This window comes from Globicephala melas, chromosome 9, assembly GCF_963455315.2.
Source record: "Globicephala melas chromosome 9, mGloMel1.2, whole genome shotgun sequence".
In the NCBI taxonomy this organism is placed as follows: domain Eukaryota; kingdom Metazoa; phylum Chordata; class Mammalia; order Artiodactyla; family Delphinidae; genus Globicephala; species Globicephala melas.
This window is the reverse complement of record NC_083322.1, coordinates 79,580,671-79,598,848: the sequence shown is the minus strand read 5'-3', so window position 1 is coordinate 79,598,848 and position 18,178 is coordinate 79,580,671. Positions and strand designations below refer to the sequence as shown.

At 39.1% G+C, this 18,178-nt stretch overlaps 1 protein-coding gene across 1 annotated transcript in view; it reads right to left on the bottom strand.

Annotated features, from left to right (window-relative positions):
* The window catches only part of PCLO (piccolo presynaptic cytomatrix protein), a 373,707-nt gene that overhangs the window by 155,334 nt on the left and 200,195 nt on the right, over positions 1-18,178 (bottom strand). The window contains exons 5-6 of the mRNA XM_060304735.1: positions 12,556-17,632; positions 10,174-12,188 (exon numbers count right to left, since the gene is read on the bottom strand). Coding sequence (XP_060160718.1) covers positions 10,174-12,188; positions 12,556-17,632 — 7,092 coding nt within the window. The remainder of the gene's footprint in view (positions 1-10,173; positions 12,189-12,555; positions 17,633-18,178) is intronic.

The window sequence follows — 18,178 nt, the reverse complement described above, 5'->3', positions numbered from 1 at the left end:
CCCTTTACCAGAAAATGTGTTAATGGTTTATACGAGCAATCTGAAGTGGAAAATTAAAGTTAATAAAAATTTCCAAGAATTAACTTGAAAACTTACCCTAAAACATAAATGTATATTTAAAAAGTAAGATACATCTCTTCCACCTGCTTTTTTTCCCAGCATGCTGAATATTATAGTATTGCCTGCCTGTGACTTACTTCATTTTGAGAACAAATTATTGATCCACAAAGAGGGATTGTAGTGATTCCAACGCTTCCAAAAATATCTCCTCATTTGCATTTCTCATTGATAATCTCTCATCAGAACAAAAATAATTGTATTCAGAACAAAAATAACTGTATTTCAAATGCTGTAAAACGTAAATCTCTAATTATGCTACAGTTTTGTACATGGAGTATTAGAATGATGATTGATTACTATGTGATATGTTTTCCAGCACTTCAGATCATTAGCAATTTAAGGAATGATTCAATAACTACTTACCTAAAGCCATGAGAAACATCATGACCTTTTAATAGTGGCACAGTCTTTACTAAATTATCTTGAGATAATAAAGATAATTTATGTTTAGACTCTTGAAATGCCTAACCACAAAATCACAGGAATCTCTGTTATTGTTTTTTGTTCCTTTCTCATTGATTTATTATCCTCTGGCCTATAAAACCTTGGAACATGACATTAAAATACTTCCAAGCTGCTTTGACCTACATGAGTGCAGTAAATAAAAATAGTTATTTTTCATAAACCTAAATCACATGAATAGCTTTCCCCAAGTTAAATTAAACAACAAAATTTCCTTGGCAAGGAGGACCATGGTCCTTCTTCCATATGAACTGGAGAACCATCTGGTTCTTTAGAAGACAGTGCTATTAAGAACTGGTAAAGGATGGCAATTAAATTAAGTGGCAAGAAATATTTTTTTTTGGTCTTCTAAGATGATAAAGCTCATGCATGGACTTATGTAAATTCAACAATATTTTTTCTAAGTGTTATTTTAAGAGGTTAACTTTTCAATCCTTAATTCTATAAATTCAGTTACATGAGAACAGAGGTATACTTGGATGGGTGATTAGATGATTTTCCAAATGGATAATTAATGAAACCTGAGCTTATTGACTGCAGTGCATTTGAGTGAGCATTTACAGGCATCAGCTCATGCCATAAATGGAAGAACTGGTTGAAAGCGCCGCAAAGAAGCTTATTCTAAACAAAGTAACATTGTTTTATTAGAAACATTACTATCATTTTAATACCTATGACACACTGAAGAAATTCATGCACATTTATTAATGTCAAAAGGAGAAATGTCATGATGTTGGGTCTTTCGTGAAATATCCTGAAACTCTCTACAACTAGCGCTTATTAGTACTTTAAACAGTGATTTCAGCTCGACCTTCTAAAAAGTAAATGACTAACCCATAAAAGTAGCCTCTATGCCCGGAGACTGAGCTCTGTGATTAGGGCTGAGTTTTATCAGAAAAAACACTGGAGACTTGTCTTGTCCCTGTCATGTTAAAATATACTACCCAACAGGTCAGAAATTAAAATGTGGTCCAACTTATTAAGAGTGATTTACTTATGTAGTTAAAATGGTTTATCCGTGAGCCCAAACAATTTTCATATATATCTTTTTCATTCAGTTGAGGAAGGAGGAGGAGAGAGGATGAGTATAATCACTTTTAGCTTCAACTCTTCTAATGTTACTGTTTACTCCCTCATAGGGGTTATTTACTGTTCTTCACAAAGTTAAGCTTTTATTTGTCATCTTATAAAATTTTTTCAACGAAAATAAATAGAGATAGCAGTTCTATAATTTAGCTTAAAGATTTCTTATATTGTGCTCAACCATCGCTTTTCTCTACTGTTTTAATTTGAATCTCTAGCAAACTGTTCTTAAGGAGAAAAAAAATAGATAAAAATTCCCTTTGTTGTTTAAAGCTTTAGACTAAGTTACCTCAGTTTATTTAGCCAGTTCATTTCAGGCTCAATTTACCTCACTATACTTGTTCTGGTGCTTTCCTAATTCAAACTCTACACATAAGTCAAGATACAGAAGAGGACCAAAAAGAAAATCCTGTTAAATAGAAGAAATTCATTTGCTACAAGATGGAATTAATGTTGGGTGGGTATGGAGGTGCAAAGAACACTGACCTGGACTTCAGATTTCTCATCTTTAAAATATGTAATAAAATAAATATAAAACCTACAGAAAAGAAATGGTTTGGATCTTTACCAAGCAACTGAATTTGAAACTATTTTATTAGTTATATAAGGCTATAAAAGTATTAACTAGCTTATGTATAGATGTATATGTATAGGCATATATGTCTATTACAAACATGTATTTTTATGTTGAACATAGTGATAAGAAAAAGTAAAGCAACTAGTGGAATACATTTTGATGCCACTATGTACAATATACCTCAAAACTTTTCCAAATTTTTATATCACAATCATTTTAGTTGCTTGTTATTTTATTTCAGTAATAGCACATGTGGCAGATTATAGAATCCTACATAAGTAGTAATTTAAAAAAACATGAACAGGGCTTCCCTGGTGGCGCAGTGGTTGGGAGTTCGCCTGCCGATGCAGGGGACACTGGTTCGTGCCCTGGTCCGGGAAGATCCCACATGCCGCAGAGCGGCTGGGCCCGTGAGCCAGGTCCGCTGAGCCTGCGCTCCGCAACGGGAGAGGCCACAACAGTGAGAGGCCCGCGTATCGCAAAAAAAAAACAAAACATAAACAAATATACAAAAGTGCATGTCTGTTTGTTGGGACGAGATGTATTTTCAAGAATATGTAGGTAGCTTTATGTAGAGTCAGTTTTAAACTGCACAACTGTTCGAAACAGGTAGTGTACTGAATTAAGAATATTATGATAAAATACTTAGGAAGCTAATAACTGTTAAATGATGCTCAGTGTTTTTAAACTGGGTCAGTAATAATCAATGCTCTATTAATTCAGAACTCCCCCGTGTTAAACTAGTATTTCCTAATATTTAGGGTTACATTTTCAGCAAAGGTCTTTCACTGAACATTAGGAACATACGTCTGTTTCTTATGTTTATTGGCATAGTTTGAAATGTTGACGTTGAGAAAAAATAACACAAATAATCTGATTTTTTTCCCCTTCAGTCTGAAAAGGTTTGCTTTGAAATTAATCCTTAGATACTGATTACAATGAAATAGCAAAGGTTACCTACTGAACACTAGATTGATGAGATCAATTTAAAAATTTTCTGGTTTTCACTGACATTTGTCTACATGTATACATTCAATCTGACTTTTATCAGACCCTAATAATAATGACCATAAATTATTATTTTACTGCCATTTATTTTGAAAAACACTTTAACATACTATTTCCTATTTTATAATATAATAGTATAATAATATATAATAATATCCAAGATTTTAATCATAAAGAAGAAATATGATAAGAAAAGTGTACTAGCAATGAAGAGGGTGTAAAAGCTATAGAAAAAAATGAGGCCTCAGCTATTTAGAAAGCCAGTCTTTAATATATGAATACTTTTTCTCTCATATATGTAAATACTACCATTATAAAACAGCTTATTTCGTCAAAGTCAGTTTTAATAGACTGGTTTCTTATGTTGCTTTCCAAAGACAGTAATGAAAAACAATCCCTAAAAAATATTATTCTTCAAATCACACTTGGTTATCATGGTCATTATTTCTTAAATCTGTATATTCTGACAGAAATAAAATTGACAGAAATAAAATTTCTCAATTTAGGTTATGGAAATTACTCTCAGAAATAGACATTAAAGGGTTCTAAAAATCTTAAAAATAGCTATCAAAACAGCAGTCAGTGAAGCAAAACACATTCTTGTAAAAATCAGCTCATGAATACCATCTGCTTTGCAATAGGATCCTGGCTTAAACTCTAGAACAAAAATATTTTAATAAGGAGTTTGTCTATTACTAAAAAAGCTCTAAAATTGTTCAACAAGTCTAAGGGTAGGAAAAACAGTTTTAACACTTGGCAGTTTATGTAATTTTAAGACCAGACAGAGGTGACAACATTTTAAATGTAGCTTATTTTAGTGCACAAAAGTGGCATGTATCATTATTGATAAAATGTGCTATTTCTTTTGATAGAAAAAAAATCATTGCTTTTTTTTTGAAGACAGATAAATCTTGGAATGATAAATCTAGTTCCAAACAAATCCTTTGAATTTACACTGCTATTTCTTCCAATGGCTATGACATTCTCTCCTGATTTTGTAGAGAACATGCTACATTAACCTTTTTTTTTTTTTATAACATTTTAACAATTTATTTGAGCAAAATCCACTTGAGTCAGGCGGCATCCAATCTAGCAGATAGAAAGAAGCTCTGAAGAGCTGTACAAAATGAGTTTTACAGGTAGAGGTGAGTGGGAACAAGGAAGTTATACTTTGCAAAAAGAGTGAGTTTAACCTCCTTTCTTGACGTTCGTGATCATCTGGGGTCATGATGTAAACAGTTTCATTGTGTGAAAGAAAGAAAAAGAGCATGAGGAACACGTTTTGGTGCTCTGGTTTATGAAAGTTTCATAGGTGTGATGCTCGAGGTAATCCACAGACACACACAAAAATACTGGACTGAAATAAATTTGAGAAAGCGCATTGTCATCCGTTCAGCAAAAGAAGAAAAACACAGGGGAAAGCAGAAGGAAAAACTGTAACCCTGAACTACACAAGAAGTGTCGTACGGATAATGAATAAGATTTTATTTGTTTTGCTTTGTTTCTATTTTTTTTTTTTTTTTTGGTGGTACGCGGGCCTCTCACTGTTGTGGCCTCTCCCGTTGCGGAGCACAGGCTCCGGACGCGCAGGCTCAGCGGCCATGGCTCACGGGCCCAGCCGCTCCGCGGCATGTGGGATCCTCCCGGACCGGGGCACGAACCCATGTCCCCTGCATCGGCAGGCAGACTTTCAACCACTGCGCCACCAGGGAAGCTCTGTTTCTATTTTTTGTTTTAGGTGGGAGCAAGGAATTGGTGAATTACCCCCAAATTAAAAGCAGTTTGGCGGATAAAGCGGTCTGTTCACTAATTCATCAAATTAATTTACTGCTATAGAGAACCTACTGTGAACCAGGCATTGTTCTGGGCACTGGGGATATAGCAGTGAATATAATTAACAAAAATGCTCACCCGTAAATTCTGGTTGGGGAAGAAAGACAATACATGAAATTATAAAGGAACAGACATAGTACTGTTGATAATAATATGTGATATGGAGAAAAATCAAGAAAGGCATAAGGATAGAGTGTTAGAAAGGTGGGTGGTTTTCATTTGGTCAGTCAGTAAAGGCCTTATTACCTAAAAGAATAACTTTAAAATGGTTATAAAGAAAAGGAATCTAAAATTTCTAGAGAAGCACCATTATATACTTCATAGACCATGAAAGGTACACAGTTACTAGGAGATTTGAAATTTTTTTCTACTAACCCATAAGGTAAAGCTCTTTAATGACAGTCAGCAAATTTCTGCTGAGGAAATACAGAAACTGCCAAATGTACCCCCCCACCCCCCACCGTGAGGAAAGGGAATTAACAGGATATCTACAATTGCCAGACTTAGTGATGGGAAGGTAGTGTTACTTTCATTCAATCATTACAGATGATTTGATCACTCTCCACTAGTGTCCACTCATTTTTCATTATGTGACTTCCATAAAACATCTTAATTGAAGAAGTCCACTGATGAAAGTTAGAAAAAAATCTGTGTGCATACCATTTCTTCATTACAAAGCTTATTCCTTTCTGTGTTTTTACTAAATCATGATGAAAATACATTATTTTCAAGTGGTATCTAAGTAGCAAGCTCAGTCCCATGGGAAGGAATACATTCTAAATTTACTTTAGTTGTATCTCTTGGGAATTTTCCTGGGGAGCAATCAGAAGAACTCAAGTAAAAACGTGGTAATTTTTTTTCCATCTTTACTCAGTTAAAATTTTCTATTTGTAAAAGGAAGCAGACCACAAGATAAAAGTGTTTGGTTATATAAAGTTGTCAAAAATAGAATTTGGCTTTGGGGCTGTGACTTTGATACCAGAGTGATAAGGTCTAGAAAAGAGATATAGCTCATATCTTAGGGCTAAGCATGAACTCAAAGTGTCAGTGAAAGACTAACCAGATGATATAGACTCCTGCCTTGAAATTTGTGTGTCAAAGGTGTAACCACAGTTCCATGATGGAAAAACTCAATCAGAGTTAAAGGATCTCAGATAGTTGGATTCCTATAGAGTAGGAATGGAATAAATTTAAATCTCTAATGTTTAAAATTGCAGAATTAAGACAAATGTTTGGAAACTCCAGGAAGAGAGATTTTACCCATATGGAAGAACTTTGTACTAATGAAAGCTCTCCAAAAAGCTTGGGAAATAGTTACTAAGAAAAAAATAACTGAGTATGGAAAGAGGACCAAATGCAGACAAAGCAACAAACCATAAAAACAGTCTGGGCTTCCCTGGTGGCGCAGTGGTTGAGAGTCCGCCTGCCGATGCAGGGGACGCGGGTTCGTGCCCCGGTCCGGGAAGATCCCACATGCCGTGGAGCGGCTGGGCCCGTGAGCCATGGCCGCTGAGCCTGCGCGTCTGGAACCTGTGCTCCGCAACGGGACAGGCCACAACAGTGAGAGGCCCACGTACCGCCAAAAAAAAAAAAAAAAAAAAAATAGACAACAAGCATGGTACTGAATTAGCGAGAAGAATCAGAAAATGTCCCATAAGCCTCAGAAGAGACTAACAAAGAATAACTGTCAGGCGCCAAGTTTAACATTTTAACCCTGGCCAGGTCACTGGTTTATTAAAGAACCATGATAAAGGCACTAGCCTACTCTGGGCTTTGCTCCTTATCTGTAAGGTGGCTGGACTAATAGCTAAATGCTATTTAACTTGTGCTCAGTTGTTTCAAATATCTATTCCGTAACATCTTACAGAAAAACCCAGACCAACTTTTTGGTCAACCCAATACATAAAAGTAAACAAAGTGGAACTGACACTTTAAGCAAAGGAGGTATCGGTTTAGATTATCAACAGGACTTGCTAGGATGGGTCTAGATTGTGGCAATGAAAAGGTCAGCAGCCAGGGCCTTTTAATGCATGTCTTAACCCATTGCTTCTATGCTTATAATCCTTCCTTTAATACATTTATTCAATAAATATTGAAGGTCTGCTTTGTGCCAGGTGCTCTTCTAGGCTCTTGGGACTACAGAGGCAAACAAAGTAAGATTCCTGATCTTGTACAGGTTATCATCTACTGGAGAAGGAAGATGATATTTGATTAAATATATATTAATAAGTAATATACACAAATTTAGAGGGTGCAGGGATTCATGCTGATAGACATTTAGAGAGTGAGGTAAGGACAGCTTCTTTGTGGAAGTGAAATTTAAGCAGAAACCTGTACACAGGAGCGAGCCAGGCAAAGATCTGGGGAGAGAGAGATCCCAACAGGGGTCCTGGGTGGGGATGAGGTTGGCACATCCAAAGAAAGGCAAGGTCAGTGGTTGGAGCAGAGCGAGAAGGGGGGTAAATGCAGGAGTGACCAATGAGGTTGTGAGTTGGGATCACATGGGTCCTTGTTAAGAAATTTCTAATGTATCCTGATGAACCTGTTGAGAATCTACTGGAGAGTGTGTGACAAAATCTGACGTACACTTAGAAAATCACCCTAGGTGCAGTTCGGAGAATAAACTGTAAGGAAGGCAAGGGTGGTGAGGTCCATGGGCTAGGGCACAGGGTAAACAAAAAATGATGGTGGCTTGGTCTAAGCTCCCCACAGCCAAGGGAAGTAATCCAAACTTGAACTCAGCAAATCAGATCCCCCGGGACCTAGTCCTTCCTTATCTTTCCAGTTTCACTTATAGTAAACCCCTTCCTCCCCCTCTTTGCTTTATGTCTGTTCACCAGTCTGAACCTCTGCACATCTGTTTCCTCTATTTAGAATAACCTCCATTTTTCTCTTCATGGTCCAACAGAGATCTCACCTTCCTGTTTCAGAACCTCCTCTTTGAAACATTTCCTGGAACTTCCAGGAAGAGGAGAAGTTACTATAGAATCTCATATAATATAAAACTGATCTTTCATGCTGAATTACAAGTGTTACTATGTCGAACTGTATGGTGTAATTTTTTTTTCAATTTTATTGGTGTAAGAAAATTAATGATATAGAAATTATTGAGCTAAACTTAAACTCACAACACTATGAATATCACTTAGGTTATTCTTTTCAGTACAACTGACATTTAGTAATTCATGCTTATAATTGAGAAGCTCGTTTTAGTTTAAAACACTCGAAGAGTGTTTAGAAATTTGCCAAGAAATAAATTTAAATATTCACATCTTAGAATCAGAGTATCTAAAGTGCTAAAACCATTGCCTGTATATAAAATGGTCTACCTTGTGTGTGCGATAAAACAGTATTTTTGAGTCTGTATACAATTATTCCATATTAAAGTATGCATTGAGTGTGACCAATTAGAAAAAAGGAACTACTGGATTGTGCTCCAAGGCTCAATACTCTTAGGATTTTTCAGGCTCAGAGTATTTGGTAATTCTGTTCAACTTCTTTTACGATTAGACAGTTAATCAGTATCGCTGGTACAATCAATAATACAACTAATATGACCCACTGTATCTTTCATTTTGTACTTCTAAATCCAAAGTGAATACTGCGAGGAAAAAATATTGACACCTGAATCTCTTCTATCCCAGAGCTCATTTGAATTAAGGCTATAGGGCCATACGTTAAGTAAATGATGAATACACCAAGTGGAAAAGCCTGTTCTTTCTAATGACAGAAGCCTTGAATATAACTTTAAAATACTGTTTAAAAATGTATTTTCAAAGATTTCCAAGTAACTCTTTGGATGAGTTCATAGGGCACAGCTGTAAAAATAAAGACCTATACATTATAGCCGAGTTAAAAATATTTTTTGCAATATATTTAATTCTGGAAACAGTTATCTCTGTAAACTGAATGAAATCTCAGTGCACCAGTGGTTCCCTGACTTAAAACAGTTATGACCTGTCCCCCACATAAAGACAATTACACACTGTTTGAGAAAGTCCATAATAACAAAATGCCCCTACGAAACTAGAAAACTTGTAAGAATTTTTAATTTATTAATATGTCTATCAATATGCCTATATACCTAAAAATTGACTTACATATAGTGACATATTTTTCAGCCCACAGCCAATGTTTAATGTATATGGGTTGCTGGCAACAGAGTGATATCTCAGAAAAACCTATTTAGATGCTTCGGGATTTGAAGATCTAGACTTCAGAAACCAATGCATGAGGGGAACTCTTAATTTGAACATAAATCTAGTTTTAAATAGAACTATCAGATTTATCAATAACCTTCTGAAGAATTATATATTAGGTTTTCTTTAAGTAGGATACACCTTCTTTTATAACTGATTACTAACATTTCTTATTTTCAGCTATAGAGATCTTCACAAATGTGTCCACATACCTATATATGTTCTTTTCCCTTTGAAGCATCTTTTTAAATAATTAAACTCTATTATTCAAAGGAACATTAAAAATTAATTTTTCCTCTGTAAGAACTAGGACTAAGGCTTATCTGAGGTAGATTAAGAAAGTTTCCAGAAACAAAATAAACATGGATGAACTATGAAGATTATTTTACACTTTCTGCTCTAGAAATGCTCTCTCTGGAGCAACAAAGGTTAACATTCCGGAGGAAGGAAGAACAGACTGATTAAATGATCTCCACAGATCTTCCCACTAAAGAATCCCAGTATCCATGGGTTTAAATGTTTGGTCATCCTTTGCCTTATCTATTTATCTTCAATGCTTATTCCATCATACTTGAATATGAATATTAACTGTACTCACCAAAATCAGTCTACAATTGACACCTGGAAGATTTCAAGATTAGAACGAAATTTCAATCTCATTACATCATAATAACCTTCTCTCTCATTTTGGTCTCACATAATATGGTCTTTTTTTTGGCATTTTTACATGGATGTATACTTTTCTATCTTTTCCCCCAAATTTCTAATGAAATAGTCCTCACTGAAATTTAGAATTAGGCACCAGGAGCCTTTACTGCCTCCTAAAGTCTGCAAACACACAGTTAATATCAACTCATCCATTGTCTTCTAACTGAAAAGAAGCACTCTTACCGTGTAGCCCTCGGTATACTGAAAAGGAGCCCTGGAACTTTCGTCTGCTGTTGGACTCAGAGGCTTGGGGTCAGACATGGAGCGTTGCATCATCTTGGCTGTCTTAGGACTTGCTGGGGGAACTTTAGCCATATCGGGGTGCAGTACTTTCTGTGGACTTATATCATCAGGGAGGGGTTTCTCATAAGGTACAAAGGCTGATTCTAAGGCTTTGCCTGGTGAAAGTGGTGAGATGGGTGAATAAAGGACTTTTGGAGATTTGGGTGGGGAAGGAGCCAGCTGTAATGTGGAATCTGCCCGAAGGTGAGATGAATACCCGATCTCTAAAGGTGTTGGGCGTTTCTTGTCTTTGGGTGGAGATGTGGTACCCAGATATTGAGGACTCTGTGTGTCTGAATCTGCTTCTGTTTGACATCCTAAACTGCCCCCTTTGTAAGTCTTTTCTGGTGCTGAAATGTGTTTAATTATTTCTACCTTGGCATCCACGCGTGCCCGTATCGAAGGCGTTCTTATGGTTCCGACTGGTTCAGTTTGCACAGATATCTCTGCTACTGTTTGAACTGCTATACTGGAGACTTTGGAAAGGAGTTTGGCCTTGTCTGCCTCTGTAGTGCTGTCACCGTATTTCCCTACGCGAGCTTTTCTCCTTGATCTAGTAGGCATATCCCATTCATCCTGATCTTCATCATCCGTTTGGACGCTTGTATCGACACTCTTTTTAGTTCTCCTTCTCCTACTCACGTAACTCCGATCCGCTGACTCTTCATCGTCAGTTTGTACCCCGCTGTCCACTATCTTTTTAAAGCAGCGGGGATCATCTGCCAGATTTTCCCCCATCTCATCATAGTGGCCACGGACTTTAGCTCCAGAACTTCTCTTTTTGGGCTGCTTCTCCTCTTTTACAACCACGTCTGTCAGAGGTATTTCTGAAACAGTACTCAGGATGCCAGGTGGGGCAATGTACTGAGTAACCCCGTCCGACTGCACTGTGTACCATCCTTGGCTTTGTGGTATTTCAATCGCCACCACGGCAGAGGCTGTGGTGGTTGCATCTTCGGTCGCCCAAAACTGACCACCTTCTGGGGCAGCATACTGACCTTCCAGAATGGCCTGCTCTGTAGTGGTTTGTGGAGAAGCAGTTCCAGAAGGGTCATAGTTATACTGGTAGATCTGGCGGATCTTTTGCTCCTCGAGCTGCTGGTGAAGCTGTTGCTGCAGCTGCTGGATCTGCTCCAGCTGCAACTGTTGCTGCGCTAACGTCTCCTGTCTCATGATGAACTGGGCTTGCCGCTCCTCTTCTTGCTGATACAGGAGGTGCTGCTTCATTGACTGCAGCTCCTCCAGCTTTTTTTGAACCATGAGCTTTTCCTGTTCTCGGAACCTTTGAATTTCCTGCCGTTCCCACTCTAATTCCTCAGCAAAACGCTGCTGCTTAATTTTCTCCAGTTCCAAGAGCTCGCGCTCCAAGTCCAGTTGCTGTTGTTGCTTACCTTCTTCGGGGACGATTAGAAGCGCACTTTCCTCTCCCACCACTTCAGAAAAGACTTCAGACGCTGTGGTTAAAGTGGGAACCGAGTCCATCGTCTCAGCTGTCAGAGTTTCCATAGTGATAGTTTGCAAACTGGCATTGATATCAACACCAGTCACTGCAATGTCTGTTTCAGATGCCCCTGTTGTCAAGAAATATGATCTAGGCATTGGCTGGCTCTGGTGCAGGGCGGATAATGAAGTCACAGCGTCAGTTGTGTGCACACCAGACAAATCCCTCACGGTTTTGCTGAAAATGGAGCCAGGTTGTGTGGTGATAGCAAATGTGGAAGGAATTGGAGTTGCTACTGAAGAATAGACAACACCATTAGATGACCTCAAAACACTCCCCACACCATACTGAGGTCCTGGAGGTGGAGTCATTCTTGCTGTGGAATACTGTGGGGTACTAATCCCAACTCCTGAAATGACTTGTCGTGTTTCTGGATATGGACCTGTAGTCTTGCTTGAATAATCCATTACCTCACCTGAAACACAGGGTAGAGTTATAGTGCAGTTCCCAGAACGAATGATGCTTTTGGGGTTGGAAAGCCCACTCAGTCTTGAAGAACATAATGAATGGGACTGCATGCAAATCCACAGGCTAACCTACCTAGGTGCGGAATAAAAGCAATGTTGAACATGCAGGCACATGCAGGCGACTTTGCGTGGACCAGATTAAAAAAAAAATGAAGAAACAAAAGCGCACATGTACTCCAAAATATGGTGCCAAAACATCCAAAGAAAGATGAAAAGTAACAAAATTGGGAAAGGGACCACACTGTCATCCTGAAATGATATGAGGAACACCATAATGGTATTTCACGGAAAGGTCTGTTGCTACATCATACTGACCTGTAGTAATTCTCCCTGAAGTTAGATCTACTGCTGCATCAGTTCCTCCAGAATAATCAAAAGCATTCTTACTTTTATAGAAAAAATGTCCAGCTTCTGCTAAATTAGTGTCAGACATGGAAGGTTTCATTCCCCCAATCCCTCTATAACCATACGGCCCTGCTCGATCATATTGATAGTGATCATCCCTATAACCAAAACGATCCTCAGGAAGAGTTGTTGCAGGCTGCTGTGCCGTGCAGCTCCTTCCAAAAGGTAACTTATAAACCATATCACAGCACACAGCTCTTCTTCCTGCGGTCAGATCAACAGGTTTTTCATCATCTTCTATTATTTTGGTCACCACATTTGAAGTAGCTTCATCCATTGTTACAACAGTTCTATGAGACTTGGAGGTACTGAGATCCACTACTTCCCCATCAGTGATGCCCTGTGATGTGGTGCTATCAGTCCATCCATTTGTGACACCACCAGGAAGTGCAGTGATGGGTTTCGTAAGAGCTGATGTCACTGGGTGTACAGAAGTGCTTAAAGATAAGTTTATTGGTGCTTCCTCCCTAACTGTAGGAAAGGCCTGGCCACTTGGTACCCTGCATGGGGCCTCTACATGCTTTGATGTAGTGAGCTGGAGTGGCATTGCTGTTGCATGTTCTAGACTCACTAGGCTTTCTGTGGCTGTGGTGTAACTTGCAGTAGCTGTGCACGTGACAACAGTCACTGTCTCAGCGACCAGGGATGTTGGAGTCACTCCTGATGAAGCTGCACTGAGATTTATAATAGAGGGCTGGACAGCACTAATTTGTCTCCCATACATTTCACTTATTGTGGTCTGCCTCTTCACATCCATCATGGAAGCAGAAAGATCCATACATTTTTCAGTTACTTTAACTTCTACTTTGGGTACTGTACGCAGATCAATAGCATCACCAACAAGTTGCAACTTGACATTTTCTTTATACTGTTGCTTCTCTAAATGGAGGTGATCTAGAGCAAGAGGCTCTGGAGGAATGGATATAGAGACGCTGCTGAGACCAGTACTAGCGATTGTACTTTTGGCTGTTGAAAACTCAGCCTTGGAAACTTCAGCTGGGAGAAACTGTGTAACTGAAGTTGGGGGTTCTTGAAATGAAGATAGTGTTGTGACAGGGATAGCAGAAAATGTCTCCAAAGCTCCTGAGATGTACAGGCTCTGTTGTGAAGAACTTGAAATTTCTGTAGCTTTTATAGGAGGAACTACAGAAAATACTGGCTCAATGGAAATCAGATCTTTGGTGGGTGATCCCAAGGGCCAGCTGGTAATCACTTGACTCCCTGAAGAATCTGTTGGAGTCCCAGGTTCAGATGGCAATGTGATAACCACATAAGTTTCCATGAGGGACTTGGAAAATCTTGGCGAGGACTTGTTAGAGTGAGGGGAAAGCGGAGAGGTAGGGGAAGGCAATTTATAATCTGCTGAAGTCACTAAATTTAATGTCATATTTGAAGTTATAGGTAGACCTGTTGGTTTGGGCTGCGTATCTGTTGGTTTTGCGGTAGTGACTGGAGGTTCAGGAACTGCTGGTTTAGGGGCAACTGGAGGTTTGCTTGGCTCAGGTCTATGTGTAAATACAAGTCCAGATGGAACTGAAGATGGCTTAGGGGGGACAGGAGGAGGTACAGTGGTACATATTTTTGTTATAGGTAACCCATTACTTCCTGGAGCAGCTGTGGTCTCTACTGTAGCAACAGAATCTACTAGAGGTGGAGCTGCAGTAGTTGCAGTAACTGGAGCTGGAACCGTTACCTTTTTTTTAGGATGAATAGTTGGTTTAGGTGAGGTTGGTGGGGGAAGAGGTGGGGGTGGAGGAGGGGGTGGAGGGGGAGGAGGGGGTGGGGGAGGAGGGGGTGGGGGAGGAGGTTGGGCTGAGGCATCCAAAGAAGAACCTCGAAGGAATGGACGAGCTTTAGTTGGAAGACAGGAAATAGAAGGAGTGCCAGATGGCACCTGAGATGCAGGCTTTGCTGGACCAAAAACGTCTTCAGATAAAAAGCATGTAGTTGAAACCTGCTCCTTCATTGGAAGGGCTGTTAGAGAAGAAGGTGACTGATCAAACACAGTTTCAGAGAGGCTAATTTTTGTTAGTTCGGCCTCCGACTCCTTCCTTGTATCTCTGTAAGCTTCCAAAACTTCCAGAATAATTCCATCCCCTGTTTCCTTCTTGGCTTTCTTCACTGGGTCTTTTTCAGATACAGATAAGTCAGTGGAAATAGTGTCAGCAATTAGCCCCTCAAGTTTAGTTCCTACAGATTCTATGAGAGAAGGTTCCCTATCAGATAAGGAAATCACAATGTGACCAGCACTAGTTCTACCATCTGGTATGCTCGGCCGATCTAAAGATATGTCTTCTGGATAGTCTATAATGCTGCCTGGGAAATATGTTGATGAAGAAATTTCCGCAGAATCTTCAAATTTAGTTACAATGTCCACGGGTTCAGTATAAGCTGTGGTTATGCTATCCAGGGTACTAATGGGCGAGGAGCTATCTGTGGTACAAACTGAAGAAACAGATGATGTGAGAGAGGGTGTGTCAGAGGGTGGGGCAGACGTAGCACTTTCTGAAGGCTCAGAGTAGGTCAAAATCAGTGACTCATGTGCAATTATCTCTTGAATTTCTCTTGTATAATCAGTCACATATTCATCCTCAATTTCTTCTGTTGAAAAATGTTGGGTTATTTTAACATCTGGGATGGAGAGTGTGGCACTGCTGGTCGAATCTGTAAGAGATACGCCTGAGAGAACACTTGATGTCAAAGATGCATCAGGCACCCTGTCAAAGTCCACAGTAGATTCTGTCATATCATCCCTGATGGGGGGCTTGGTTGGGCTGGATCCAGGTGTTAATTGCATCTGTTGCCTTTTTATGAGTTCTTCGTAGGCAGCATCAGCATCTAATAACTGCTTTTCTTCACTGGTAGAAGTTACCATACTACCCAGATCCACAATCTCATGGCTTTCTGGGATGATAAAAGAGCTTGAAACAATGTCTTCTTGAGGCAAAACAGCATGTAAGCTTTCTAGCTCATAAAACTCTTTCTGAAGGTCTGTAATTTTCTGCATGGGATCTTCATAAATCTGTTCTGGAAGTCTTATTTTTTGCTCTCTCCCTCTCTGCTGTAAAAATCCATTTTCTTCTTCTTGCCTCGTGAGCAGACTGCCATCAACGGAACCATTATATGTGTCCTCTACTAAAGATTCATAAATATAATCCTCTATTAACATCCCACCGTACAAAGGCTCTTTTTCAAACATTTCGTCTCGTTCACTTGCAGCTGGAAAAGCTTTATATTTCTGGCTTTTATGCATCATTTCTTCATACATCTCCTCAGCGCTTTTTAATGCCTTTTGGCTACCTTCTTTCTGCAAAATAGATTGCTCATCTGTCGGTGAGTATAAAGACACAGCTGTGGGCAATTTATAAACTTTTTGTACTTCGATTATCTTTTCTGGGCTTATTTCAAAGCCTTCTGGGTCTGACTCTATGCTAGGTGAATATTCAGAACAAGAAGATCGATGGAGCTCTTCCATTTCTGCAGCTTGACGTAATTCTTCTGTTGGAGACGCATCTTCGATGGGAGAGAGATTACTGGGTGGTGTCTTTGGTCTTTCCCTCCTTCTCTGAGCTCGAAGTTCATCTTTGTCTTTCTTTGATTTCTTACTAGAAGTCTTTCTTTGCTGCTGTTCTAATTCCCGTTGCTTTTCTTGCTCCTTCAATAATTCTTCTTCCTCTCTCAATTCTTCTTCTTCTGAAGAATCTTCAATCGTAGGTAAAAGAGGGCCATGCGATCTGTGTCGAGCTTTGCGTTGCTGTTTGCTCTCTCCTTTTTTGTGACTTGGGCTACTGTCGCTGTCCTCATCAAGTGACGAAACTGATGTAGGGGATGTGCCAGGAGTGAAGCTGGAAGCATGAAGACTAGAAGATCCTTCCCCCCTTGACCGATCTTCCGGAGAGTCTGTCAAGCTTTCCATTTCTAATTCTGGCTCTTCATCAAAGTACAAAGCTGTTTTTTTCTGTGATGACTCTGCAGAGTATTTATCTGCGATCGTGCTATTGAGTTCAATCGTTTTGAATCGGCGTAGCCCTCCTCCTCCAGCAACTACAAGTTCTTCACTCTCCTGACTTTTAGTTTCTCTGTATTTAAGTTCAGGACTTTCATCAAAGGTCTCGTCTTCATCATGCCATGAATGGCGTCTCCCTGCATCATCATCAAAGCTTGCACTACTTTTTCGCGTCAGCCGCCTGTGTTTCCCTGCTGTTCCTTTTCCCTTCCCTTTGGTTTCTTCCTTCTTCTGGCTTTCAGTACTACTACTAATCTCTTTGAGCTGGTTCCTAATGAACTCATCATCTTCAGAACCTGAAGCATCTTCATCAGCACTCATTTCTATGATTTGCTTTCGAATGAAGTCTTCCTCTTCACCTGATCCTTGACTATCTTCATGTTTATAGTCATCGCTGCTTGATGAACCAACACTAGTTCTCCGTTTTCTTTGTGGAACAGGTGAGTTTTCACTTTCACTACTGTCTTCAATTGAATCATAAGGCTGTCTTCTTGTAGGCAACTCATCAACAAATTCAGACTTTTCTTCATGGTCCTTTCTGGAAGGGATGCCTTGTTGGCTCTCTTTCTTAACAGTGTCTTTCTCTTCTTGACTCTCTTTAAGCTCCTCTGAAACTGTAGATTCCAGTGTTTCGGCTAAACTCTGAGTTTTCTGTTGGTCCTTAGGCTGCTCAGAAGAAACCTCGTGGGGTTCTGTTTTCTTTTCTGACTTTTCTTCAAGTGTACTTGCCTGAGCTTCCAAAATGGACAGGACCATACTTTCTAACTTAGCCAAATCCGAGGGGCTGGATGGGCTGCTTTCTTGTGAAAAGGAGTCCTTTTTGAGTCCCTTGAGCAAATCCTTTTCGTCACTGGGAATAAGACTTGGAATTTCACCAAGCGAACTTGATATTCCGTCAGAAGAATATCCTGTGTCACTCAGACCTTGTGGGCTTTTTGGCTGCTGAATACTTGAAGTGTCTGATTTGTCATCTTCCTTTTCCTAGCAGGAAGGAAAAGATACAGGAAAACTTAACATGGTTAAACTAATAACATGGCCTCTCCAGTACTCTCAAATAACTATTACAAACTGAGGAATAATTATAGGAATTTTTTCAACTATATAACAGTATTTTTTTAAAAAAAATCTTTGAGCACAAAAATAAAAGTGGTTGATACATATAAAGGTTAGTTTTCATTTAACTTAAGTTTAATTAAATGTCTATTTTCAATCACTAATTGATTTTATTTCATCAATGTTGTATCCTTTTACATCTCAATACCATTTTTCTTCAAAAACATGATTATCTTTCTCGGTACATTTACTTTGGGAAAGAGTTCAAATGGTTGAAGAAAAATTTTAGTAAGTTTCCATTAACATAATTAATACTTTTGGATTATGAGGACAGGCAAACAAAGAATCAGAGGATGGGCACTGTACTTGCCTCCAAGTAGCATGGGATATTGAAAAATTTACTTAACAGAAACAAGTAGGTAACATGGCCACAGTATGATACTCATCTCACCTACCGCTAAGGACTTTTTTTTT